The following is a 26,478-nucleotide window of genomic DNA, read 5'->3' as shown; positions in this document are numbered from 1 at the left end:
GGAATTATCAGTAACCCACAATACCCAGACATCCCGCTGAACAGTCCCGGAATGCATCAGGTCTAGCTTGGTCAGCTTTTCCTGCTTTCTGCAGGAGCAGCTGGGGAGCAGGAGCCAACATGCTTGCTTATTCTCACCTTGTCCCCGAGAACTAAGGTTGTTGTGACATCCAGACCAGGCCTTAGTATAGGCCTCTGTCATACACTCATGTGTTTGTGTGCACACCCTGACATACACTGCTGCTCAACAGAACATTATGGGCAAGATCCAAGGGAGTGTTTATGCCCCTACAGCTTCAGTTCCACCCCATCAGTTCCCTTTCACAAGCAGTGAGTCTTAGCAATTGCATTGAGCCACAAGGGAGATTTAGGGGAAGCCCCAAAACCAGTGGAAATGCTTCCTTCTGGAACAAACCAGGTTGGCAGAGCTCCCTTGTGTGAGTTTTGCTAACTTGCCTCCTTCCAGAAGCAAGCATTTCCACTGTTTTTCAGTTGCCCTGGAAGCACACAATCATCATTGCCCAAGGGGTGCAGGTCACTTGTAAAATGCAGTTGGTGGGAGGAAAGAGAGTTTTTTTTTGGGGGGGGGGTAAGCACCCTGTGGGATTCTGCCCCTCAAAGCAGCACCAAATCCTGCACATATTCTCTAAAGGGCAGTGTGGGATGTATATGAAGCTGACATTTCTGATGTCTTTTAATTTCAACAGTATCAGAACCAATTATTTCAACAAACGGAAGATGTAGATGGGAAAACAGAGATTATCATAAAGGTAAGCAAAAGGCTGTGAGCATCTTGCATAGCAAACAACTAGTTAGCAACTCTTGCACTCTGTTTCAGTAATGAAATGATGTCCTTCTTTCATTGGCATGTGAAGTTTGATTGCTCCCTGATCTAGCTTGTTCCCTGCTGGCCCAGTGACCAAACGCCCCGTAAATGTTACACGGATGCCATCTACTTTTTGTTCTTTTTTGGGTGGGGGTCTGGTCCTTGGGACATTCTTTTAAGGTAGTGCTCATGTCATGGCGCTTTGCTTGCCGCCAAGGCCAGTTAGCTTGCCAAAGGCCACATGGTCCAATAATTTCTCCATGGTGAGTTCTGAGATGGCTGCTGCTTTTTGCCTTTTCTTAACAGTCAGTGGCTCCCAGACACACACAGTGAACTGCTGTGTGGCCATTTTTACTGAATATCCGTCAGTGGAAGTTAGACATAGCCATGCTTCCTGCTGGCCATGAGATTCGTGCTTGTTTTTTTGTAGTTTCATCCAGAGAAGAACAGTGATAAATCCTTTGGGAGTCTTCAGCTGAGCAATGCATCCTTTTTGGACTTGTCACAGAGTGGCACCATACTGGTCCTGTGCCCCATCAGAATACTACCTTGCCATGGCAATCAGCCATGACCATGGCAGATCGGGAGCTCTAGATGCACAATACTTTCAGTGCTCTCATCGGAAGAGGACCCCAGTTGTTTCATTCTGTGTTGTTGCAGATCAGTCGCAGAACTCATGTTGTCATGTCTTTCATTACATGAGCTGCGGTGTCACATTACCAACAGCTTGAGGACCTGAGCAGTTGCTGCCCGAACACCGCACCCCACTAAAACAAAGAATAGAATTCTGTGTCACCTGCTATATTTTGGGGTTTGCAGATAATTTACAGGCAGATGGTGCAAACAAATGAAGTGTTAATCAGCGCATGAATCAGTTGGGCCTGAAAGCCAGCAGATCCATTTGCACTAAATATGGGCCTATGCTAATCTGCTTTTCACAGCATGGTAATTTATTCGCAGCCAAGAATTCCTTCCTGTTCTGGCCTTATACATCTGTACCAGGTTGCTAATCACACCTAGGTAATTGCAAGAGCAGCAAGCAGATTGAGCTGTTCTTTTTTGCTCAAGCTTCAAATGAGCTACTCAAGTGCAGAGCCTGCTACTTGAATGGCATCTGCCAACAGAAGGACAAAATGACAGCTTTTCAAATTACTACTGTTTTCTCTTGCCTGAATCTAAAGGATGGATTTTCATCCATGCGATTGAAAAAGTGCAGTTATGCTCAGTTTGGCACCAATTCTCTATGCCAGTGATTTTCAACATCTCTCTCCCAGTCTCTCCTCTTACATGGGCACCTTCTGGCCCTCCAGGTGTTTTGGCTTACAGCTCCTGATGTTTGAACACATCAGCTCATCCATCTTACAGGGATAATAAATCCTTGTCTTTGCCAAGTGACTGGCAGAAGAATAAAGTTGTAGTGCTGAGTCTTCAGTTTAAAACAATTATGCCTCATACATTCTTACTCTTGAGGGCTCTTCTTCCAGTTTCAATATTGTGGACTTTCAGCACCTTCACTGTGATGATTGAGTGCTCTTAGTTATTCACATCCACATATAGCACCATACTAATATTCTTCTCATGAAATAATAAATGAGTGAGGATAAGGTCAGTTTCTCCAACACTTTAGAAACATGCATTGTGAACTTGTAGCCCATCTGCTTTTTTCACCTGAATGATATTAACTTAATTTGCATAGGGGTTTTCTGTGAATCCAGTGGTTGTTAAGTTACAATTGATGCATAAGTGTGCTTTAGTTGCTAATAATATCATAATAATTTTATAATAGGATATATTTTATTATCTTCCCAGCACTGGTAACTCTAAATGGACTTAAATATCATGAGAACTGAAAAAATGGGGCATCTTGCTTGGCATTCAATTCTTCCCTCTTTGCCAATTGCCATACCTTCAAGCTTTTCTGCAGTCATCCTATTCATAAATTTAGTCAAATGGTGGTGCTCATGGGTCTAACAAAATCAGGACTCATCACGTTCCAAATATCAGTTTCAGGTGGCAATCCTAAGCACGCTTATTAAGAAATATGTTCCACTGAAACAGTCAGCCTTGCTTCTGAGTAAGCATGAACAGGATAGTGTATCAGAATGTGAATGTGGTATGATTAGCCCTTTAAACTGTAATCCCGGTCTCTTTTTTTACATTTTGTGCATATGTGATCTTAGCTTGTTTTGAACTATGCCTGTATTCAGGGAAGTCTGAGAGGCAGCACTTCCTGTTTACTGAGACTAACTTGTTTGCTGGGTTGTAGGAATCCAGCTGACCCTTTTTTGGCTGCAGAAGGCCTTCTCAGTGATAAACTTAGAGGTATCCCCTCCATGTTGGCTATCATAGCCTTGGATAGTGTTCAGTGCTTCTGAAAGACTTTAGTGGGAAGTAGATGTCTGTGAATGCATGAAGCCTCTTTACTCCGTTAAAGTGCTTAGTTGCTCTGTGGCAAAGTCAGTTTTTACAAAGCATTCATCATTCAGGATCCCTGAAGTTGTCCATTGCCGCTTCTCTTCATCCCAAGTACTTTGAAGGCTTTGCAAAGAAAGAATGTTCTTTCACTCCTCACTGATTTATCCTCTTTGTCTCCATTGTGACAGCAATCCTGCGTAAACTGTGGTCGGGAAGCGATGAATGAGTGCACTGGCTGCCATAAAGTCAATTACTGCTCAACTTTCTGTCAACGGAAGGTAATCCAGTCCTTATGTACCTGAAATACAGTGGCTCAGCTGGAAAAAATGCATCCATACATCATTGGCTCCTTTTGCTAAATCATCATTCATTTCTACTTGGTTGGCTGTTTGGTTTATTCCTTTCTGACAATCCCACCTTGAATGCAGGGACTCCAAAGGAACACCTGCCCCCCGGTGAACCTGCCCACCTGTAGAGATCATCTATTGCGACCCATCTTCAGATTTTCCTGTCATTTGAGGGTAGAATCACAGAATAGTAGAGTTGGAAGGGGTCAGTAAGGCCAACCCCCTGCTCAGTGTGGGACTGCAAGTTAAAGCATGGCTGTCCAGTTGCATCTTGAATGCCTCCAGTGCAGGAGAGCCCATGACCTCTAGGTCATTGGTTCCATTGTCATGTTTCTTTAACAGTTAGGATTTTTTTCTCCTGATGTTCACCCCAAATCTGGTTTCCTGTAACTTGAGCTTATTATTCCATGTCCTGTACTGTGTGATGATGGAGAAATGACCCTGGCCCTCCTCTGTCTGACAACCTTTCCACTACTTGAAGAGCATCATCATATCTCCCCTCAGTCTTCTCAAGGCTAAACAGATCCAATTCTTCCCATTTCTTTTTATAGGGTCTTGTTTGCAGTCCCCAGATCACCTCTGATAGCCTCCCTGAACCTATTCCAGTTTGTCCACATCTTTCTTAAACTGTTGTGCCAAGCACTGAATATAATATTCCAGATGCAGCCTAACCAGTACTGAGTAAAGGGGAACTGGCGCTTCTTGTAATTTGGAAGTGATGTTTCTATTAATGCAGTGGAAAATAGTATTTCCATTTTTTGCAGCCACATCACATTGTTGACTCATTCAACTTGTGATCTATAACAATTTGAAGCTCCTTCTCCCTTGTTGTATTGTGGAGCCATGTATCACCTACCTTGTAACTATGTGTCTGGTTTCTTTTTCCTAGGTGCAGAACTTGGCATTTTTCTGAGTTACATTTCATTCTATTGTTTTCAGCCCAGCATTCCAGTCTATCAAGACACTTTGAATTTTGTTTCTCTCTTCCTGGGTATTCGCTATTGCACTCAGTTGTCTGACATCTGCACATTTGATAAGCATCCCCTGCACCTTCTCATCTAAAGCATTAATAAAAACACTGAACAGTAGTGGGCACAGAACTGGACCCTGTGGTACCCCATTCATTGCAGTGTGAGAATGTGTTTTTGATAAGTGCGGCTTGCGTCCTCTTCTGTAATTAGCTTTGGATTCTTCTTCCATTAGCCTGTGTTTAGCTCGTTCACTGATCAGGATATCATGGGGCATTTTATCAAAAGATTTCACAGAATCACAGAATCATAAAAGAGTAGAGTTGGAAGGAGCCATGAATGCCATCGAGTCTAACCCCCTGCTGTTGCAGGACATCACCTTACACCATCCCACTCAGATGGCTGTCCAGTTTCTTTTTGAAAGTCTCTAGTGTGGAAGAGCCCACCACCTTTCTAGGCAGATGGTTCCACTGTCATTATTTTCTGACAATGAGGAACCATTTCACGATATCTAGCCTGAATCTGGATTGTTGCAGCTTGAATTGATTATTCCGTGTCCTACACTCTGGCATCAGCAAGAAGAGATCTTGACCTTCCTCTTTGTGACAGCCTTGGAGGTACTTATAGAGGGATATCATGTCCCCCTTCAGTCTTCTCTTCTCAAGGCTAAACATGCCCAGTTCTCTGTCTCTCATAGGGCAGTGTTTCCAAGCCCTGGATCATTTTGTCGCCCTCTGCTGGACCCTTTCTAATTTACCTGCATCTTTCTTAAATCTTGGTGCCCAGAACTGGACACAGTATTCCAGGTGAGGTCTGACTAGCGAGGAGTATAGAAGAACTACTACTTCTCGTGATTTGGAAGTAATACGTCTGTTAATGCACCCCAGAATAGCATTTGCCCTTTTGGTTACTACATCACATTGGCCTATTGTTCACAATTACTCTGAGATCTTTTTCTTGTTCAGTTCTGTTGAGCCACATATTCCCCTTCTTGTATTGATGCATTTGGTTTCTTTTTCCTATGGCATGTGTCCATATCGAATCTCATTCTGTTGCTTTGAGTACAATGTTCAAGTTTATCAAGATCAGCCTGGATTTTCATTCTGTCTTCTAGGGTGTTTGCTATTCCACCCAGTTTTGTATCATCTACAAATCTGATTATCTTTCTTTGTACTTCTTCATCTAATTCATTAATAAAGATGTTGAAGAGCACTGGACCCAGGGCTGAACCCTGTGGCACCCCACTAGTTATCTTCATCCAATTTGAGAAGGTTCCATTGATGAGCACTCTTTGTTTTGATTCAGCAGCCAATTTTGGATCCACCTAATAGTTTTTCCATCTAGTCCAGTTTTTGCTAATTTGCTTATCAGAATGTCATGTGGCACTATATCAAAAGCTTTGCTAAAGTCTAGGTAGATTATGTCCACAGTGTTCCCTTTGTCCATTTAGGAGGTTACCCAGTCAAAAAATGAGATTAAATTAGTCTGACAGGATTTATTTTTGATAAATCCATGCTGGCTTCTATTAATTACTGCATTTTCTTCAAGATGCTTATAGGTGAATTTTTTAATAATTTGCTCCAGAATTTTTCCAGAGATTGATGTCAGACTAACTAAACTAACCCCTTTAGTTTTATTCCCCTAGCTCTCCAAGGTCTCTTAATCCAGAATTTTAATAGAGTGTTCAGATACTGTTTTTCTTTCTTTTTTATGGTTTGACTGAATCTTACCACCTTGAAGTTCTTGGTTTTAGGGGTTTCAAAAAAATGTTATTAGGTTTGTTTGTTTTTGTTTTCATGGTGAACTGTCTTGGGCAGGATAGGAGAGAGATGTGGTATCAATGGGTTTTTAGTTTGCCTTTCTTAAGTGGATCTAGGATTGTAGTTCAAGTACTGGGTGAATCTCAAAACAAAATGGGAGTCTATAAAAGTAGAGTTTTGCAGCCCTTTTCTCATGCTGCCACACTTTGCCTTTATTCCAGAATTGCTTTCATTTGTAAATCTGTCTTTTTGTTTCTCTTTTTCAGGATTGGAAAGACCACCAGCATATGTGTGGCCAATCAACCTCGGTCACTGTTCAGGCAGATGAGGTTCATGTTACAGATGATGTGATAGAGAAAGTTGTTGTCTGAAACTCCCTACCTCTTCAACTGACATTGTTGTGTGTGTGTGGCAGACTGGCTGGATCAGTCATCTTTGCTGTGAAGTCATATTGGTAAAAAGAAAATGAACTCATTATGAAGATCAAGTTGTACTATTATTTTTATGTTGCTGGCCAACAGAAGACTCTCCTCTAAAAATGCAGAAACTGAAAATACATGGAGAACATCAAGAACATGGAAAACATAAAGGGAGCTTCACATGTTTTCACCAAACTCTGGAACTTCCATGGTCTTTATGGGGCTCTCTGTGAAACCTCCATAAAGCTTATGGTGATTTAAATTGCTGTATTCCACAGCTCTGATGAATGACTTTCAAAAGTGATTTATAAAATTTCTTTGAAGTGATTTATGGGAGCTAATTCTTTTAAAATTACTATGAAGTCATTTCAATAAAAATTGTGTCTGTTGATCTCTTCTAGTACTGACCGACCGCTCGTTTACAAAACAAGAAAGAAAGCCCAATCCCTCAGTGTGCTTCGTTCATAAACACTGCTAGGTCATATCTGGCCTTTGATTCTACTCTTGATTTTAGTTTTGTTTGAGGATTTCCCCACACCACCTCTTTGTAGGGCAACATTTTCTAAAATAGTGGAAGTTCTGTATGGTATGTGTTGTGTGTGCTGAGCAAGGTACAAAGTGGTCCTGAAACTTGATATCACCCACCCTGAGTCTAATAGAGAGTTTTCAGTGTGATGAAAACTTGGCAGATTTTAGCAGATCTAAACCTAGGGCAAATTCACCCATGCACATACAATCTCTCACACACATGCACAAGCATGCTCACATGCATACAAACTGAAACAAAGTGTACAGTGTGGTGATTCCTTATCCTGTTTGGCAGGTAATAGATCCCCCAGAGTGAGCGACTTTAGCGTGACCCAAGTATCCTCATCAGCTCCTAGCCCAACTCATTGCAAACTCATCATGATTTCTTCCTGTTAAGCAGTTTCCTTCTGCCACTGTTGTCTCCTGAATTCTCACTGGCATTTTGCTGTTTGGGTGGTTTTTACAAAGAGCTGTAGCAGGAGAGGCAAGCTTCCTGCAACACCAGTGAAGTAGCAAGACTGGCCCCAGCTCATTTTGGATGCTCAGCAGCACAAATTGTATTCATTTGTCAATCACATAGTGCTGTATTCCGTTTACTGAGCTTTTAGCAAGTAGCATATTAAAGGCCAGGGCCTTTTGCATTTGGCATCTGGTCAGAATCTTGGGAAAGGCAGTGTGGTATGGATGTGACTTTTCACACTTCTGACTTTGGTTTCCCCATCATTCTCTGCAGCAGAGGTGGCAACATGCATCCTTCCAGGGCTGTTTGGACAGCCCCCTGAGTCCGCCGCTGCTATACCACCATTCATGGGGTTGTCATAAGTCAGAGATGGCTTGACAGTACATAGCAGCTGCAGCAGAAGTTTTGCCGAGAAAGTGGGTGCGTGGGGAGAACGCTCCTTGTTCCCTAGCGGAATTACTGCTTCTGCAGAGATGCCAAATACAGCAATGATCACAGCACTTGACCAGCTGTGGGGAACCCAATTCTGCTGGGAAACAGTGTGTCTCCTCTTTCAGCCCTCGCTTGTTACCCAGCAGAATGGCTGGGGTTCTGGCAGTGGGGTGCTGCTCTTGGGGGATTCTAGGAGGCCATTATGGCCTAACCATCTAGATTTGCTCATCCCTGATGTAATGAGAAAGTATCTCATTTACTCCTGGCAGAGCTCAGGGCAAATCAGTAATCAAATCAGTAAAACGTATAAATCTGGAGTGAGTTTACAGCTGTGACTTCATGCTTCCAAAAATAAGAGGAAGTGCAATGGTGTATTTCCTCAGCATCTCACTTTAGAAGAAAGGCCTTCTATTCTAGCAAGATTAGTTTGAAAACAGCACCTTCTGAGTGTTAAAATGGCAGGTTATGAAATAAGCATTGGTTTTAGACTATGTTCACTGAAATGTGTGTGTCTGCGGAGGGTGAGGGGGGGCTTTGAGGGAGGATAGTTGAACAGAGCGGTTCTGACTTCTGGTCTGGTCTGGAGTTTTATTTACAGCTTTGTAGCATTTGCCTGAGAGAGACTGATCTTGAGCACACCAAATAACTTGCCAAGTTTTAGGCCTCTGCAGCACGGCATCAAAAACTTATTAGTAATGATACCGTTTATGAAAAAGTCTTAAATTGCAGCCAAGTAATGCATTTTTGAAAGCCTGTATTTGCCATTAAAAATGCTGCTGCTGCCAGTTAAGTGGAATAAGCAGCCAACAATTACATACATGTTCTTTATAAGGAAGCATGGCTTAGGAGGAACCTCTCATCACTATTTTGTCATCACTACTTGGCCCTTATGCTGATAGCAATTCTGTTTAATTGTCAATCTAGTTTTTGTATTCTCTGCCTTAGAGATGCAGAATGCGGGTATTGACAGATTTGTGTATAATCAATGTACATCCAGTCCCGGTGCTGGAAAAATGTGCCTCTGTTGATATGCCTGACTGTTCTCTTTAATCCTTCAGAATCACCTTTCCCATTTAGTTTGAATTTCTCCTGGGCAACAAATGGTGCAATAACTGATTGTTGTTGACATGAGTGAAAAAAATATCTCAAAGAGAATCCACTGGGGGTGTACAATCAAAAGAACATTTACAGTTTATTCAGACATATAGGAAATACGTGTGACATGTAGGTACCCCGCAAAGGGACTACAGAGATGGAGTTTGTACAAGATGCTTTTATAACCTACCAGTTACACAGTTTGGAGAAGGGGTGGGGGATCAGGTACACAGTATGGTAGAGCACATTAGAATAAAACAATAGGGATTAAACAACCCAAAGAGAAGAACCTTCAGGACAGGTACACTATTAGCATACCTGAGAGTGTTATCTCCAAAGGACAGGCTCATTAGCATTTCCAGGGTGTACTTGGGAAGCAAGACTTGCAACAGATCAGGGACCCCCTCTTAAGTCTAAAGCTGTTCTTACAGTGTCAGGCTTTTAGCAGCCAAGTTATGCAAAGCTTTTGCTTTTTGTCCTGACACGGAGCTACCCAGAGAATTTCAACTGCTGAGTGATACAGACATGAAATTAATACCAACACAACCTTGAGGCTTCATTTCATTGGGATCCAACTAATGTTTGATTTGGCTTGGGTCCACTGTTATTGGAAGGTAAAGTCATGTTCGGTGGAAGAAGCCCAGTAGTGGAAGCAGTAGGCAGTGCACATGATAAAAGACCCCTAGATCAGACCAAAGGCTTTTCTAGTCAAGCATGTTGTTTGCACAGTGGCCAGCCAGTTGCCAGTGGGAAACCCTCAAACAAGACAGAAATCCTGCTTCTGATGCTGCAAGGAATGTAGAGACAGGACTAGGATCCACAGCCTTACTTTGATCCCCCCCCTTAAAACAATTGAAGTTAATGGCTATTGCTATGTCTTCTGCTACCACATGCCATAGTTTAACAGTGTGCTGTGCGAAGAAGTACTCTGTGTCTGTCCTTGAACCTTTCACCATTCAGCTTCTTGGCACAAAGAGGACTACCTGGGTCCTGGTAGGATTTATTCAGGTGTCTGCTTTATATCCTGCCCTTCCTTGCGGAGCAGCTAGCAACCTATATAAAGCACCATACACCGCAAACAGCAAATCACAGATACATAAGAAAATGCAATAAAGCCATCAACACAGTCAATCAGTAAAAAAGAGCCCCCGACACCTGCACAAAGACCTAACTAGCAACTAAATGTCTTAGCTTCCTCTGCACCATATTCAATTTTGTGTGCCTCTGTCCCGGGTGAGAAGACACAGGAAGCAGGAAATGTCCTTGCCTCGATTTGCTAGGGCCACCTCTGGTCTTTGTCTGATTTGTCAGTTGATGCCGGTGGGCCTGAACCGGCCTCCGCACTGCAAAAGCTCTCAACAAATGCTGCCTCCTCGTGTTGGAGCCTGAGCAAGAGACCACGGGCAAACCACAGCCCTTGCTTGCGATGCCACAGTGAGCCCAGCTGTCTGTCTGGGCTGCTGCCCCTGCATCAGCTTGACCGCAAATAACTTGGCTCATCATCTGCTTACTGTCTTTGCTCCAGCCCTCTGAATGAAACTGACATGGTCTCATTTGTGAGGCTCTGATACCTGGCACTGTTGGAAGAAAATGCCTGCTCACCCCCACACTGTTCCCTTGGCATCTAGCGCTAAGCGACTGTGCGGCCATTTATCAGTAGGAGCATTGCCCAAATAGGGATTTAGTTTCTCGGCAGCAGTGGCAGCCACCACCGTAAACAGTTAGTGTCAAAAACCCATTAGAAATCTAGCAGCTTTGTTGTGAAGATGCAATGCTTTTGAAAGTCACTCAGTTCCCCCATTCACTGTAATCTGCAACTTTTATTAGTTACAGCCAGTAGCATCAGTGAATATGGTGCTTTACAGCATATGCAGAGAAAGGTCTCTCTGCCCTCAAGGAGCTTTCAGGTTAGCATTGGGCAGAACATTTCATGGTCCAGATCCTGACATGGAAAGTTGGCTTTTGGAAGAGGATCCAGAAGTGCCCCTTGCAAATGGCTCCCAGGAGCATCTTTGGTTTTCTTCCCTGCTCTTGGCTCCCCTGATAGGTTGCCACTCCCAGGCTGTTTCAGGATCACTCTGCAATCCCTGCCAATCACCACCTTTCTCCTGAGGGTGGGGAGGTGGGCAGGCAGCTGACATTTCCTGCCTTGCATGCAGCTCCAGCATTTTCAGTGCTTGCCAGTGCTGTGCTGGCTTTTACCTTCATTGGTGGATATGCAGCAGGGAACAGACAGAATCCTTCCGGGCTGCATTCACTTCGATGGGATGCATCTGCTGCAGGATCATCAAAATTACCACCATGCCCATTCTGCCTCAACTAGTTCAACCGGGCAGGCTGGACTTGATGGGTGTGTGTGGACAAAGTCTTGGTCTACTGCCTTAGCAACAGGAAGCATTTTCTTCTTCAACACCTCCCCCTTTGAGAAGTGGCTTTTGTCTGAAGGCAAACAGGTGTAAAAAGTTCTCAAAAAGGGGCACCCCACCTTGATTCAACAGAAGCACACTCCAAAGCTGAGCTCCAGGTGTTTGGCAACATATGACGGGTTGGTTAATTCACTTGTTTTATTGGGACTCGGTATTTACTTGTTAATTGCTCTTAGCTTTTTCCATTTGTTTTAGATACGTAAATATTTAATCCCTGTTGTCAAGACACTATGAATCTTTTCTGAGAAAGCTATCTAATAATACCAGTATTAGCACTAGTCGCTCTAGCCATAACCCAAAGCAACAATTGGCCCTAGCCATAGTTTGCTGAAGAGAACGTGGAGGAAGCATCAGGGCCAAGGTTGGCATGCCAGCACAAGACTGTGGAGCAGGTGCAGGGTGGAACTGAAGGGTTAAGTAGCTCCTTCATGGCAAGGCTGGGCTTGGAAGGGAAGTTTGATGGAAAGGGGTCACTCCTGCTCTTCTGCCTCTTTGGAGTTGTCTCCCTTACCATCTCTCTTTCCTCTGAATGGAAAGGTTACCATCTCCTGCTTCTGAGCTACCCTGACCTTTATCTGATGAAGATAAGAGCTGACTCAACTCTTAATGGGCTGCAAAAGGACAAAGGCTTGGATCTTTTCTTGGCACTGCATCTTTTCATCCCTTTCACATTCTTTGTGTCTTCTCTAGACTTTGGCCTTTTGTCTGGGATCTATTGAGGCAAGGAAGCAGACTTTGCAAAGGGAAACCTGGCCTAGTAAACTGGCAGATAACTTCTAAGAGTGCCCAGTGGGGTCAGCTGGAGGATTGGGCTGAGCAATCAGGCTCATAACCTGGGGTTGCTCCTATATCCAGTATTGTTGCTGGAGTCTCAAGTGATCATGGTGGATCAGGATGGCCTTTCCTAGCTTTGACTGGTTCCCCAGCTGTGGCCTCTCCTGGATGGGGACAGCTTGGTCACAGAGATGCTGATATAAGTAACCCCAAGACTGGATTAGTACACTAAGGTCCATGTGGGGCTGCCCTTAAGGTCGCTCTGGAAGCTGGAGTTGTTGCCAGGAGCTGCCCATCTTTAGCATCCTGCTGGGCCAACTGTAAGGTTTTAGTACCAGCATATAAAGCCCGAAAAGAATTGGGACCAGATATGTGAGAGAGCCCATCTCCCTTATCAACCTGCCTGCTCACTGATATCATCAGATAGCATGTCCTTGGTAGTTCCACATTGTCTTTGGCCCAACTGAATTTCACCTAGAGAAGAGCCTTCACTGTGGTAGCTCCATTTCTGTGGATCTCCATGTCTTGGAGGTCACTGTGGTACCAACTTTGTGTTGTTTTCCAGGGCTTCTGAAATCATCTGGGTCTGGTGGTCTGATAAGCCAATGATGTAAATCATTCTGTAGGACTCTGGCAACTGGAATGCTTCCACCTGGCAAATCAGTCTTTGATCAGAGCCATTTGCTTCTTCTGCTACCAAGGGTTTGATCTAACCCCTCATGACACCTCGTGTCCCATATTCATACTTTCACAGGGTGATTACCCATGCCTGGTTTCCTCGTGCCTCCATCTTCCCTCCAAAATGGCGGCACAGAGCCCACCAGCCCCTGCAGCTGGCAACCAATCCCAGCCCACACCGCTCCCACTTGTGTCGGCTGCCTCCCCCTCCACTGGCCCCCACACTCCCCAGGGTGCATTTGCCTGCTGCTCCGCAGAACCCCGCTCTACTCCGCTCCACTCGAATTGCAGCTGGTGTGCACCCGCATTGCTGCCTCACGTCCTACCCATGCACTGGCACCCACCCTCACCCACATGTCCCCTGCCCTCCTTCCCAGCACCCGCCCCCGATGCTCAGCAGCCCCACTGCTGCCATGCCTGCTCCCGCACCCCACGTCCCTTCACCGCTGTGCCGCTCTGCCCCCTTGCCTCTTGACTGGCACCATGCCAGCCTCTCGAGGGGGCTGAAGCAGCAACGAAGGGGAGGGCAAGGGGGCCGAGGGGTGAAGGGGGGAGCGGGCGAGGTGGCGGGCAGGGTGGCAGAGCATCACGGAGTGCACACTGGCAAGGATGGCAGGAAGCGTGGGGGCAGCCAATCGCTGCCCTGCCCGCCAGCACTTCGGAACAGGGCAGTGGAAAACGGAGGCTGGAGTGGCTGCCATCACCGTGGCCACTCTTGCTACAGGACCTGTTGGCTGAAACAGGGGACTTGCAAAAAACATTGTGACCAGATTCACACATAATGACAAGCAATGCTGAAATGTAGAACAAACTTTTGCTTCTCCATGGTCATTTGCAGTAACCGAGCCTGCCACATTTCATCATACTTCTGATATTCAAACATAAGAACAAGCAATTCCTGCCATGGCTTGCTGTGTGCATACAGGCAGTGTGGAACTCAGAGTTACTCACTGAGGTCTCCTTGGGTAGATTCAGTGATGAGATTAGATGATCAGGGGGTTATTTTAAAATTGCACAGATGATGATCAAGTCCCTGTTTGTGTGTGCAAAGCTAGTGCTGTAATTTGCACTGTCTTTCATGCAATTCTAACCCAGGAAAATTAACACCCTAAATAGGGTTTATGAGTTCCCAGACCTGCATTTGATAATAGAGAGCAAATGGAGAATTGGTAGGAGGTGGAGTTACTGGACCCCTCCGACATGCACCGGTTCTTCTGTGGAAACACTACTTCTCTCCTGCCACCCAGCCCCCAGCAGCTGGACACATTTTGGATTTCAGGGCTCACCGGGATGGAAAATATTGCAAATTGCTGATCGGGGGGTCGGGGGGAGAAGTGCTCTGGAGGCGAAATGGTTAGAAATGGTATTTGTAAATGGTGAAAAGGGGGTGGGTTTAGCATCTCTATTTTCCTTCCTGTTCTCCCCTGTAAATGACCCCACATGCACATCCCTTTTCTAAGTTAAGGTTAGGGGAAGCCATGCTTCCCCTGTAAGGCAAAGTGCCTTTCTGGGTCAGACCACTGATCTATGCAGCCCTGCCTTCCCCAACTTGTTGTGGACTTCTGTCTCCATCAGCCCCATCCAGCCTGGCCAATGGTCAGGAATGCTGGGAATTCTAGCCTGAAACATCTGCATGGCACCAAGGTGAGGAAGGCTGAGGTAGCCCAGTGCAATCAATTCAGACTGAGAACTCCTGAAGGGGCAAGCACTTCATTTGCTACTTGCACCCTCTCGTCAGAGACCCTGCAACTTCGATTATCAAGTACTGTGCATTATCCTGAAACTTTCCACAATGTTCTCTGGATCGGATGAAATGGGCTCCAATCCCCAGAAGCCTGTGTCATCCTACAGGCATGGCACCGAGGCACTTTTGCCGACCCCAGAATAAAGTCTCCCCAGCCCCAAGAGGGAGGGAAACAGTGTCCAGCCTCGATCCACCCAGCTTGGCACCCAGCATCCCTGCCCTTCTGGGCACCTGCCTGGAATGGCACTGGTGGTCTGTGTGAACCGGAGAAGGGACTAGGCAGGGAAAGGAAAAGGTCAGTTCAGGGTAAAATTTTGAAGGAGACCGGCAATGGAAAGCTTTGTTGGTCCCACTGGTGGTCCCTGCTTCAGGGCACTACTAGTTCATCTGTTGCTTTTGCTCCCTGGCTACCCCTCTGCCAGTGGGTCTCTTGGTATCAATAACAATAATCATCATGACAATAATCATCATGAATGGAATGGCCTGAAACTGAACACCATACTGGGAAATCCATGATGATGGAGGAGGAGGAGGATGGAAGTGTGTGTGTGTGTGTGTGTGTGTGTGTGTGTGTGTGTGTGTGTCTGTAGTTGCAATTCCAGGTGCCAAGTCTGCCAAGTTCTGCTCTGCAAAAATAGCAGCCACTGTATTGAGTAATCATTGCTTTCATTAACACTCACACGTCATATGCCCCCTAAGTGGATTGTCTTTTTGGACCTTGAATTGCAGCTGGTATAATATCCTAAGCATGGCACTGCTCCACAGGACGGCCCCAGCAGGCGTGCCAAACTGCACTGCCACGAAGATGCTTTTAGCTTCCTGGATGCAGCGCACCCTGCTGGGTTTAGATTAGGCAAACTGCACGGCGCTTCTAGACTATTTGTCTGCAGAGCTGGTCAAATGAGAAGGCCTGGGCCTTGGGAAGATGAGAAAAAAATGCTGGTGCTGGCAGAAGAGATGGGAAATTGGCCATAAAAGGAAGAGGAAACGAGAAAGCAGTGATGGAATGCATGACCATGGCTCCAAAGAGCTGGAGCCAGAGACCATGCGCCAGTTGCAGAGCACGTGTTTTCCAGGCGCAACAAGGACCTTTGGTGGTACTGAAGAATTCTAAATGATGAGGTCAGGAGGAAATGGAGTATAGAAAGGACTGGGAGTCATAATCACATTAATAGCAGAGATAATTCAGCCATTGTTGTGGATATCACAAATCTCCTGACGTCTGAGTGTAATTTTCTCTTATTTCCCTTTCCTTTAAATGCAGCTATGGAGACAGTAAGCTACAGCAGAAAATCAACATGAGGAGCCAGGAGGGATGCCTTAACCTTTTCCCTGCCTGTTGTTTTTCTGCTAAAAACTATCTCTTTCCCTCCACTACCCCTTGAATGCTTGAATCACACATGTTGTCTCTGAAGAGGGAAAACCACCTCTGGGAAGGTGCTTTTTGTTGTGGTTCGGTGCCCTCAAGTCATCTCCAACTTACGGTGACCATATGAATGAAGGCCCTCCAAAATGTCTCGTCCTTGAGAATCCTGTTCAGCTCTTGCAAACTCCAGGCTGTGGCTTCATTATTTTTCCATTGCACTTATATCCCACTTTTTCCCCTTATGAGGAGTCCAAGGTGGCTTTCATAGCTCCATTGTATCCTCACAACAACAGTCCTGTGAGGCAGGTTGGATTGAGTAAGAGATGGACCCAAAGTCGCCCAGTGAGCTTCATGGCCAAGTGGGGACTAGAACCTGGATCTGCCGGGTCCCCAATGCAACACTCTAACCAGCACACCACACACCACACCGGTTTTATTGAATTGATCCATCCCACGCTCCAGCTTTCCTGAGCATTATTGTCCTTTCCAGTGAATGCTGCTTTCTCATGATGGATGATTTTTATTAGACAAAAACTCCTCTAACCTGGGGTGGGGGGTGGGGGAGCTTGAAGCCTCCAGTGGAAGACTGTCTCCAGAGCCTCCAGAGATGTTCTTTTGTAAAAACAAAAGAAACAATGCATTGAAAAACTAGACTGAATTCGGCATCAAGTGCAGTCTGAAGACTGATTTGAAGCAGCCTGAAAACCAGCAAATGCGGAATGGCTGCTCATGTTATGTAAACAAGTATACAAAAAAGGAAAATTTAAATAACACCCCACCTAGTGTCCTCCAGATATATAAAATTGAGGCTGCCACCATCCCCAGGTGATAATAGACATGGTTTAAATGTACAATTTTTGCATAGCATGCTAAGCATCCCTATGAATAAGCTACAAAGTATAGGTTGCTCATGGAACAACCCACAGTGCACCTAACAGAAATGAGGCTTACAGGTTGGGCTTAATGTCACAACAAACAACTCTGTCTGGATGTGCCTGGCAGGCAACTGGTTTCTATGCTAGGATGGTTTCCACCCTCCTTTCCCAGACCTCAGATCTTTATTATATTTCAGACTCCTGAGAATTGCACAACTATGACTGCAATATTTACTTATTTATTATTTATTTAGAAGGCTTCTATGCCGCCCCATTCGCCGAAGCCTCGGGGCGGCTCACAATAAATTTGGTCTTATTTGGTCTTGCACAAGTACTAACTTAACAATGTGCAGCCCTGTCGATTTCCTTGTCTGTTTCAGCTGTCAAAAGAAACTATGAAGTGCAGTAGGTGGCAAACATGAAAACTGGCAAGTATGTATATAGGCTAATTTGTGCACAGTTGCGGCACAGCAATTTCCTAGCTGTTAATTGATGAACACTGGAAGGGGGGGGGGAATAGGGAAAGAAGGGGCAGTAAAATTCGGGGTAAAGTAGCCATTAGCAATGCAATCCTCTTGATTTTAGGTATTAAACCGACACTTTTCAGTGCCCCTCACACCTTCTAAACACCTCTTATCTCTCTAGCTACTTTAGAAAGGGGAGCTATTGACTCCCCTCTTTTCATGGCTTCTTTTTGGAGCACATGTGCTGTGGCTAGTGTAGTTTCCTGACAGGTGCACCTCCTCTTGCCTCTTTTGCCATTTTACTGGAGTTGTGTGGATCTGGCCAGGGTGGCTTGTTGCCATTGGGAAAATATACTCAAATGCACCATAGGGTTTTTTTTTTTTTTTTAAAGAACTCTTTCATTTGACAGTGGTCCAAAGTTGATGATTGCAAAAAATGCCTAGAGATTCACATAAACATGGAAAGGCTGAAGGGAACTGAGAACAGTCAAGGTGATATTAAAAACTAGAAAACTGCACTGTGAAGGGGAGATCTGTTCACCTTTTAGGACAAACAAAAACCTTCCCCACTTTGCTTTTTGATGGACGGGTCACCAACTGACAGCTTCATGTTTGCTTCTAGGGAAAGCTCTGGTTTGATTTGATCTAGGACCCACTTGCTGGTCTTTCTGTTGGTCCAGGGTATTCACAAAGCTCTCCTCCAGTGCCATGTTTGAACACATCAGTTGTCTTTCTTCACTCTCCAGCTTTCACACTCATACATTGTGAGTGGGAATGGTGTGGAAGATCTTGACCTTGGAGTCCAGTAAAATGCTCTTATGCTTAATGATCTTTTCTAGGTCCCTCATTGCTGCCTTTCCAAGTCTCAGTCTTCTTTGAATTTCTTAGCTGCAGCCTCAGTCATTTTGAATTGATGACTGAGTCAAGGTATGTGAAATCTTTCACAATTTCAATTTCATTATTAACAACTTTTCCATTATTAAAATTCTGCAATTCTTCTGTGGACATTATCTTTATCTTCTTAATATTCAGCTTCAGTCCTGCTTTTTCATTTTCTTCACTTTTATCAGGTGTCATTTCAAGTCATTGCTGCTTTCTGCCCATCATATGGTATGATCTGCATATATTAAATTAGTAAGTTTGTTTTGCCAATTTTCACTCCTTCCTCTATTCCAGCTTTCCTTGTTATATGTTCTCCATTCAGATAGGGAGATAAAATACATCCTTGTCTGACACCTTTGCCTATGGGAAACCATTCTGTTTCTCCATATTCTAACTGTAGTTTCTTGTCTGTGATACAGGATAGGCATCAGGCAATCAGGTGCTGAGGCGCTCCCTTTTCTTTTAGGACCATCCATAGCTTCCCTTCATCCACACAGTCATAGGCTTTGCTGTACTCTATACAGCATAGACTGTAATTCTTCTAAAATTCTTTGGAATTTTGCCAATATATATTTGCCAATGACTTTCTTTTTGGGCCTCGGCCTTTTCTCATTCCATATAGGGTAGTATTCTTTGTTGCAACACTTTGAGCATCACTTTGCTTGCATGGGAGATTAACGCGATGGTTCTATGGTTGCTGTACTCTTTTGCCTCTCCTTTCTTGGGGATTGGAATATATATTGAATGTTTCCAGTCTGTGAGCCATTGTTTTGTTTTCCATATCTGTTGACATATTTTTGTTAGGATTTAGGCTGATTGGAATAGTTTTCTGCAGCTTGGAATAGTTCTATTGGTATCCTATCTACCAATAGAAGCTTCTCCACCTTTTGCTTCCAATCACATAATCTATTTGATTCCTCTGATGGCCATCCGCTAAAGTCCACGTATAATTGAGAATTAGGATAGAAATAATGCTTTATTCAATTACGGTCTGCAGGTGGCTCCACAATACTTACTTTTCTCAAAAACAGGTAAGATTTTTAGTATGCTTCTTAGTATAACCCCAGCCAGATGCAATACATCATAGTACACAGGAAAAGAGCACATCTGTCCCTCTGACACTCTTTTATCCATCTCATGCTTCCTCCTCAAGGTCTGCTCATTTGCCACTTTTTGGTCTTGCTCGTGAGAATTTCCATGAAGAGATCTCCAGGCAAATGAAAGCTATTGCTCTCTTGTGGCCTTATTTCAAGTTAGGGAATTGCCTCCAGGCCTCTCATAACAGTTCAGAGAGTCACTTCACAGAGATCATTATAGGCAGAATCAAAGCATGTGCAGATCTAATCTCAACCTTCATATCTGTCTGGAAGCCCTTCAGAGTTCAACTCACTATTCGCTTACTTCATACTCTCTTGCGTTATATTAGTGGAGACCACAGAATTCCCACAAGAGTGTACCATTATGACGCTACACACATAACTGAGACACATCTGCCCCGATCCAGCAATGCACAGAAACTGCCACAGGGGATGCAGTGGCACACATGCATCTTGATGCTCACCTGAGCCCTCCTGACCCAGGTCTGTGATGCAATCTGCATCCCTTCTAAGGCCATTCACTGTTCCTCCTGACTACTCACTAGTGATTAAGCTAGACCTGGAGTAAGTGTATGTACTTAGCTTGAATGCCAGTAGTTTACTGCATACTTTATTTTTAAAAGATTTTATGGTACACTTCAGGATTGTTCAGAATCTGGTGAAAAAGTTAGTAATTTTTTATTGAAGAGTTTGTACTGGCCACTGTTACAGTTTATGATAGCGGAATGCATAGATAATTACAGAGATGGTAGTTAAATTTGTTTCCTTGTTCCATCTCTTTAGTTTTTAGTTTTTTTGGCCCATCCCTGCAAGGGGCCTCAGGAAGCAATAAGCATCTTCCAATGGTTATTCATTTTTTTAAATGCTACTAAAATTGTTATATGAATATACTATTACAACATCACCAGGAGATATTTGTACTCTTCTTTGGAAGTGCTATTAGTTGTGGGGCAACCACCAATAATACCTCTTTAAATAAACTTCCTGCATGAACTGGAAATGTACACACAAAACTCAAAAAGGAATCTCCAGTGAATGCTGAAGAGTATTATAAAGCATCAAAGAGGTAATGCATCCATTTCAGGCCATGTTTGCCATCTCACCAAATACACAATAGCCTCAGTATTACTTTAAAAGATAATCTGTGCAATGGATAAACAGTTAATAACAGTGCTTTCCAAAGAGGAAAAAGGCTGAAACACACATTGATGTAGCAAGAAATAAAACTTTAATAAACTATACAAAGAAGTTAATTTGTACTTTCCTTCTTGCATGGTGAAGTTCACTGTTCCATATTCAGAGTCCAGTTCTATATTTAGAGTCCAGCAAGGTTAGCAGAAGATGTGCAAAACTTTACGGAAGTAGTTTCTAAACTCGGTGTTGAAGACAGTGTAGATAATAGGGTTGAGGGCGCTGTTGACATAGCCCAGCCATGTGACGATGCTGGTGACTTCACTGGGAATGGAGCAGGAGTCACACAGTGCTCTGGTTATGTGTACCACAAAGAAAGGAGTCCAGCAGAAAAGGAAAGCACCTGCAAGAGAGAGGAAAAAGCAACAACCCTGAGTTCTGGCAGCTACATGCTTCCTATGAAACCAGGAGTTAATGACTGAATTCTCTGTGCCTCTTTTCTTACAAACAGAAAAGCTTCAGGCTGTAGAGAAGCCAGACTGAGGCATCTAGAAAGGCTTGGTGACTTGGAGCACGTGAAGCTGCAGCTACTCATTTACTGCCTGAGTTCTTCTCCCTTAACCCTGTTAACCCTGTAATATGGCCCTCTCCTGTTCCATACTTCCTACTTCTAGTGTCTGATTTAAATATGATGCTGGGGGAGTAAAGCAACAAGCAATTCCTTTCTATGCTGGAGTGTTGAATGAACCTCAGTTTGGACAGTTATGTGAGGATCCTGGCTTGTATTAAGCCAGAGATCCCTGTTACAGCTAAACCTGGAATCTAGGCTTAATGTAAGTTAACAAACCTTGCTTATTTTCTTGGGGTGTTATTTGACATCAATCCAGCATTGCCCAGTTAATAGGTAATGCTGGCTTGAAATAGGCCAAATATTTATGTTGCTGCTTGGGCAGTGCAGGCTCAGGGGAAGGAAGCCTGGTAGCTACACTTGCTCATCACCTCCTAAGCCGTGGTTTATGAAGACTTGTGTGGCTGTGAACTGAGTCTGTATTGTAGATGCAGGACTCAGTGACTGACTCAGAGAGATGGAGATTGCCATGGAATGCAGATTCAGTGACTGAGTTGGCATGACATGACAACCCATTGCTGGTTGCTCTCCATGGTGGGCATGTCAGAAGAACCTGAACCAATTGCCATACGGTGGGACAACTCACGGGTTGTTTTAGGGGTTGCTGTACCCATGATAGGTTGTCATCTGAAACCAGGCAACCTCAGATCATGGATACTAAGGACCAGCCTGGCAAGAGCGGCCACATCCCCTTGCTGCTGTTGCCAATCATGTCCAGCACCTGAGAGTGCCACCTGCCCCAATTGGCACTTGAGGACAGTGGGCAGTAGCTCCCCACCCCCCACACACACCATCATGGTTTGGGTTCACTGTGGCTATTTCCTACTTTAAGCTGTTTTTACCCTGAGATTCTCAATGCCAGCTGTTAAGGAGCCTGTTGTGGTCCTACTTTTGACAGCTATAGACAGCTCCTCTGCTTTTACAGTTGGATGAAAACCCTTCTGTCATGAGAAAGATGCAAACTGTCAAAGTCACCCTTCTACTGCTAATATCCAGGGCAGTAAGGTCCTGTCTGGCACTCAGTTTGTATGCTCCCACTCTGAGAGATTTGCGAGAGAGGGGAGGATTTGGTCTCAGTTTTAAGCAAAGCCTCAGAAAACCTGTGGGTTCAGTTCTACAGTTAACAGAAAAACCTCCAAAGGAAGTAATTGCAAAGGAGCAGGGAGAGGAAGAAGCCCTTAAAGCCATTAGTTGCTAAAAAGAAAGAGCTCATGGTTCCAGGGGTCCTTCATATATGCAATTAGTCTGCCCTGGAGAAAGCTGGTCACAGAACAACACACTCTTTGTATAAAACCTCTGTATAAAATCAAAGTGGTCTGGCTCTCTCACATAATTTCCAATATTTTTGTCAATTATCCATCCCTCTCCAGCACTCTTGCTCACCTTTCTGGTGACATTTCATCTGAAATTTCTGGAAGTGCTACTGATACTCATCGAAAGCATATGTTTGCATTAAAATAAGGGTAAGGGAACAGACTCCTGGATCAGGAAGGCTGTTGGCTGGAATCACCTTGGTGGGCCACACCTTACAGCAAGCTCTTTCACATGCACCAGCAGGCAACCATAGAAGTTTGGTCCAGGCACAGTGAAGTGCAACCCACGTTTCCTGCATGGATCAGATGCCACATGGATGGACAGGGTGGATTTGATTTACGCATAGGTAGAGGAACTTCATTAAAATATTCCCAAACTGGGTCTCTTTTATGACCTGCTGCCATTACAGGTTTTCTCCTCCAGGGAAAGAATGAACCTCAAACTATACACAAAAGATCCAAAGACCTGTGGAGTATTCTACTCTAAAGGTTTCCCTTTCATTTTTACTGCTTGTCCCTCCCTCCTCACACTTAGCATCTTGTGCAGACCTATTCTACTCCCAACAATCTTCTTCTATTAATTTTTTGAAACTTAGCACTTAAGAGCCAAGGCGTTGATTCTGTGTACATAGTTTTGCAAAGGAACAGTGGGATTAAAGTCCTTTTCTCATCTCTGTATGTCTGTTTTATACCATTTTTGCTGTGAAGAAGAAGCATGTTGTCTCTGGACACACAAATTCACAGTTCTGAGAACTGTAAATCAAAGCATCTGAGATCAAATCTAGAGAGAAAGATTGTCCAATAATCTTACAGAAACCTCTGGAAGAGCATGACATTGTGAAAGGATTACTGGAATTCATTTACCAAAAAATGTAAATATTGCATGAATATACAGCCTCATGCTACATATTTAAAAATTAATCCTTATTTCATGATGAATAACATTTAGACTATAATGTATATCAAGTAGGAAACAATCTTTAGATAGATTTTTTTCTCAAAAAAGCATTTTATTTTTAAAAATCCAATTTAAATTAAAAAATCCCATTTAAATTTTAAAAATCCAATTTTTAATTAAAAAATCATTGATTTTTATCCTCCCGGAAGATGGAGTTTCAAGAGGCCCCCACCACATTTTGCTTCTTACAAAACATGGTGAATGCCTTGTGAGAAGCATCCCTGAAGCCAATGCCAACAGTGTTGTATAAAACAGGAGTAATACTATCTATTAGGGTGGTTGTAGTAGTAGTAACAGACTGGACATTAAAAAGATGGTAGAACCGTTTTTCAAGCTGCCCCCCAGAAAAAGATGGAATTTGTGCCTTTGGTATGAGTTAGATATCTGGGTAAATTTGTTAGAAGTCATCCATTGGGAAATCACTGATTTCAAGCAATCTTATCTCAAACTCCTTTCAATGAGATGCAGGCTTAGACTGAAGGGCACTCCCAGACTGACTACAAACAGCCCACCTCTGGTCACTACTGGTTTTATTTTTATTTATCATATTACATCCCACCTATTTTCTTGCAAGGAACCCAAGACATCCTGTCGAATCTTCTTCCACCCGTCCAGATTATTCTCAGAATAGTCCTGTGAAGTAGGCTGGACTGAGAGACAGTGACTGGTCTAAAGTCACCCAGTGAGCTTCACAGCCAAGTAAGGGTAGAGCTCTGATCTTCTGAGTCCAGTATTCTAACCACTGTGCCATGCTGGGTGTCTTCTGCTATTACAGGAACAATGCTTACGACATTGTTAGCACTTTGGGAAATTAGCATCATATCACCCAACACAAAGGATGGCTTGTTTATTCCAAGGTGGAATAGTTTCATCATATTTGTACATTTTTAAACTGCCTAGTAGTAAAACTATTCTGATCAAAATCCCAAAAATACAAAGTAATGATGCATTATGAAACCAGTGTACAAAGATACAGCAAATTCAAACCATCAACGTTAAGTCCCAAGAACAATTAAAAAACATATATGCTGTCAAATGTCTGGGAGTGGAGGAAAATCTTAATCTGGCACAGAAAAGACAACAGAGCTGGAAGGAGCATTGCCATCTATTTCTTACAATGCATTTTACCCTCTTATGGTTCCTCACTTTGTACCAGCACCAATAGTCTGATATAGCCTGACTCTAAACATCGTTCTTCACCTGCATAAATGAACAGAATTTGGTATTCCGTGCACACCACAGAAAGCTGGAATCTGCTGTACATAAGATATTACAGCACACAATCTGCTTCTTGTCAAATTAACTTGCAGCTCCTTATGCTACCCTTTTATTTATTAAATAGAAGGTCTAAAGCTCAGCTCACCCATATTCTTTTGTCTTTTGTCAACTGGCAGCAGATAACAAGCACAGCCTGTTTCTCTGCTTCTCAACACAGTGGGGAAACTCTCTGTGACTTGAATGAAGAAAGCGTTCCCAACAGCCATTCACAGAAAAATCAGAATAGCAAATCTGTTTGGAAGCAGCATGTTAAAATATGTGCAGATCTTGATTCTTCTCTTTTATCAGGGATTAGTGCTCTAAAACCCAAAGGATGGATCCCAAAGGAGTCTAAATCATGCATGAAATTAAGCATGTTTACTGGAATTTCTGAGATAGCTATGCACTGAAAGATTTGTGCTACGTTTCACTCAAAATATCCTCATGGCATCTATAAGTTCTTAGCCACTGCTTAATTAAGTAGATGAAGACAGGAGTTCCAACATGGTATCTGGCAGAGTTGGAGGGTGAGGAAATACGCTGGTTCAGACAGCAGGCATAAGACCAGCGCTGGAAGGAGTCACACTCCCCTTGCCAGGGCCACAGGTGGCACTGATCGACAGCAATGCCTTTTATCTGCCTTGGTGCATTCATCCCCTGCCGACCTTGCTGCAGCCAATGGCACATCTAGGCTACAAAACTGCATTGCGCTCTACCGGGGCTGCCTCTGAAGATGGTTCAGAAGCTCCAGCTGGTGCAGAAAGTAACCATTCAGTTGATTGCAGGGAGTCGCTGATCCATGCATGCAACACTGGCACTAGCTGCACTGGCTGTTTGTGTACTTCTGCACCCAACTTAGAGGGCTGGTGTTTAACTTAAAAGCCCTGGATAGCTTGGGACCAGGTTATCTGAAGGACTGTCTGCATATGTAGAAATCTGCCAAGACCCTAAGATTTGCCACAGAGGCTCTGCTCAAGCGCCTGTCTTTACAGTCGATTTGATTAACGGGTTCAAGTGATAGGGTAATTTCTGTGATAGTCTCATCCTTCTGGATTGCCCTGCTGCTGGAGTAACACCTGGATCCCTCTGTTTTTATACAGGACTTAAAGACCTGGATGTTTCAGTCTGCTGTTAACTGATGCTGGTCTACATGTTATAGTTTTAACTAAAACCAAGATTTTAATTTTGGTCTATATTGAAATGGAATGTTTACGCCGCTTGGAATGGAATATTTATTTATTTATTTATTTATGGATTTATATCCTGCCCTTTTCCTACAAAAGGCTCAAGGCAGCTTACATCATTCTCCTCCTCCATCTTATCCCCACAACATCAACCCTGTGAGGTAGGTTGGGCTGAGTGTCTGTGACTGGCCCAAAGTCACCCAGTTGGCTCCATGGCTCAGCGGGGACTAGAACCCAGAACTTGTCCCAGTCCCACGCTCCTAACCACTACACCACACTGGCTCTCGAAAATGTTTATGTTCGTGGCCTTCTTGGCACTTGTTCTCAGTGGGTTCTTCTGCTTGGCTGCATGATTCAAACCAATCAACATTCATGTCGTAAGTGTGACATCACACATGGCCAATCAGATTTGACTAAGTGATAATGTCACAAAGCCAAATCAGAGAGAGAAT

At 43.9% G+C, this 26,478-nt stretch overlaps 2 protein-coding genes across 3 annotated transcripts in view; one reads left to right on the top strand and one right to left on the bottom strand.

Annotated features, from left to right (window-relative positions):
- Positions 1–7,061, top strand: part of DEAF1 (DEAF1 transcription factor) — a 35,516-nt gene extending 28,455 nt beyond the window's left edge. The window contains exons 11-13 of one of the 2 annotated variants that reach the window (XM_044425980.1): positions 707–769; positions 3,429–3,518; positions 6,582–7,061. In XM_044425980.1, coding sequence (XP_044281915.1) covers positions 707–769; positions 3,429–3,518; positions 6,582–6,686 — 258 coding nt within the window. In that variant the 3' untranslated portion in view covers positions 6,687–7,061. The remainder of the gene's footprint in view (positions 1–706; positions 770–3,428; positions 3,519–6,581) is intronic. The other variant, XM_044425981.1, reaches the window with a different exon arrangement.
- A 13,775-nt stretch (positions 7,062–20,836) lies between these two features.
- The window catches only part of DRD4 (dopamine receptor D4), a 40,151-nt gene continuing 34,509 nt past the window's right edge, over positions 20,837–26,478 (bottom strand). The window contains exon 4 of the mRNA XM_044426075.1: positions 20,837–21,089. Coding sequence (XP_044282010.1) covers positions 20,887–21,089 — 203 coding nt within the window. The 3' untranslated portion in view covers positions 20,837–20,886. The remainder of the gene's footprint in view (positions 21,090–26,478) is intronic.

Source organism: Varanus komodoensis, unplaced genomic scaffold (genome assembly GCF_004798865.1).
Source record: "Varanus komodoensis strain SLA01 unplaced genomic scaffold, ASM479886v1 scaffold16, whole genome shotgun sequence".
NCBI classification, from domain to species: domain Eukaryota; kingdom Metazoa; phylum Chordata; class Lepidosauria; order Squamata; family Varanidae; genus Varanus; species Varanus komodoensis.
The sequence above is the reverse complement of the archived record's forward strand: the minus strand, read 5'-3'. Positions and strand labels throughout refer to the sequence as shown.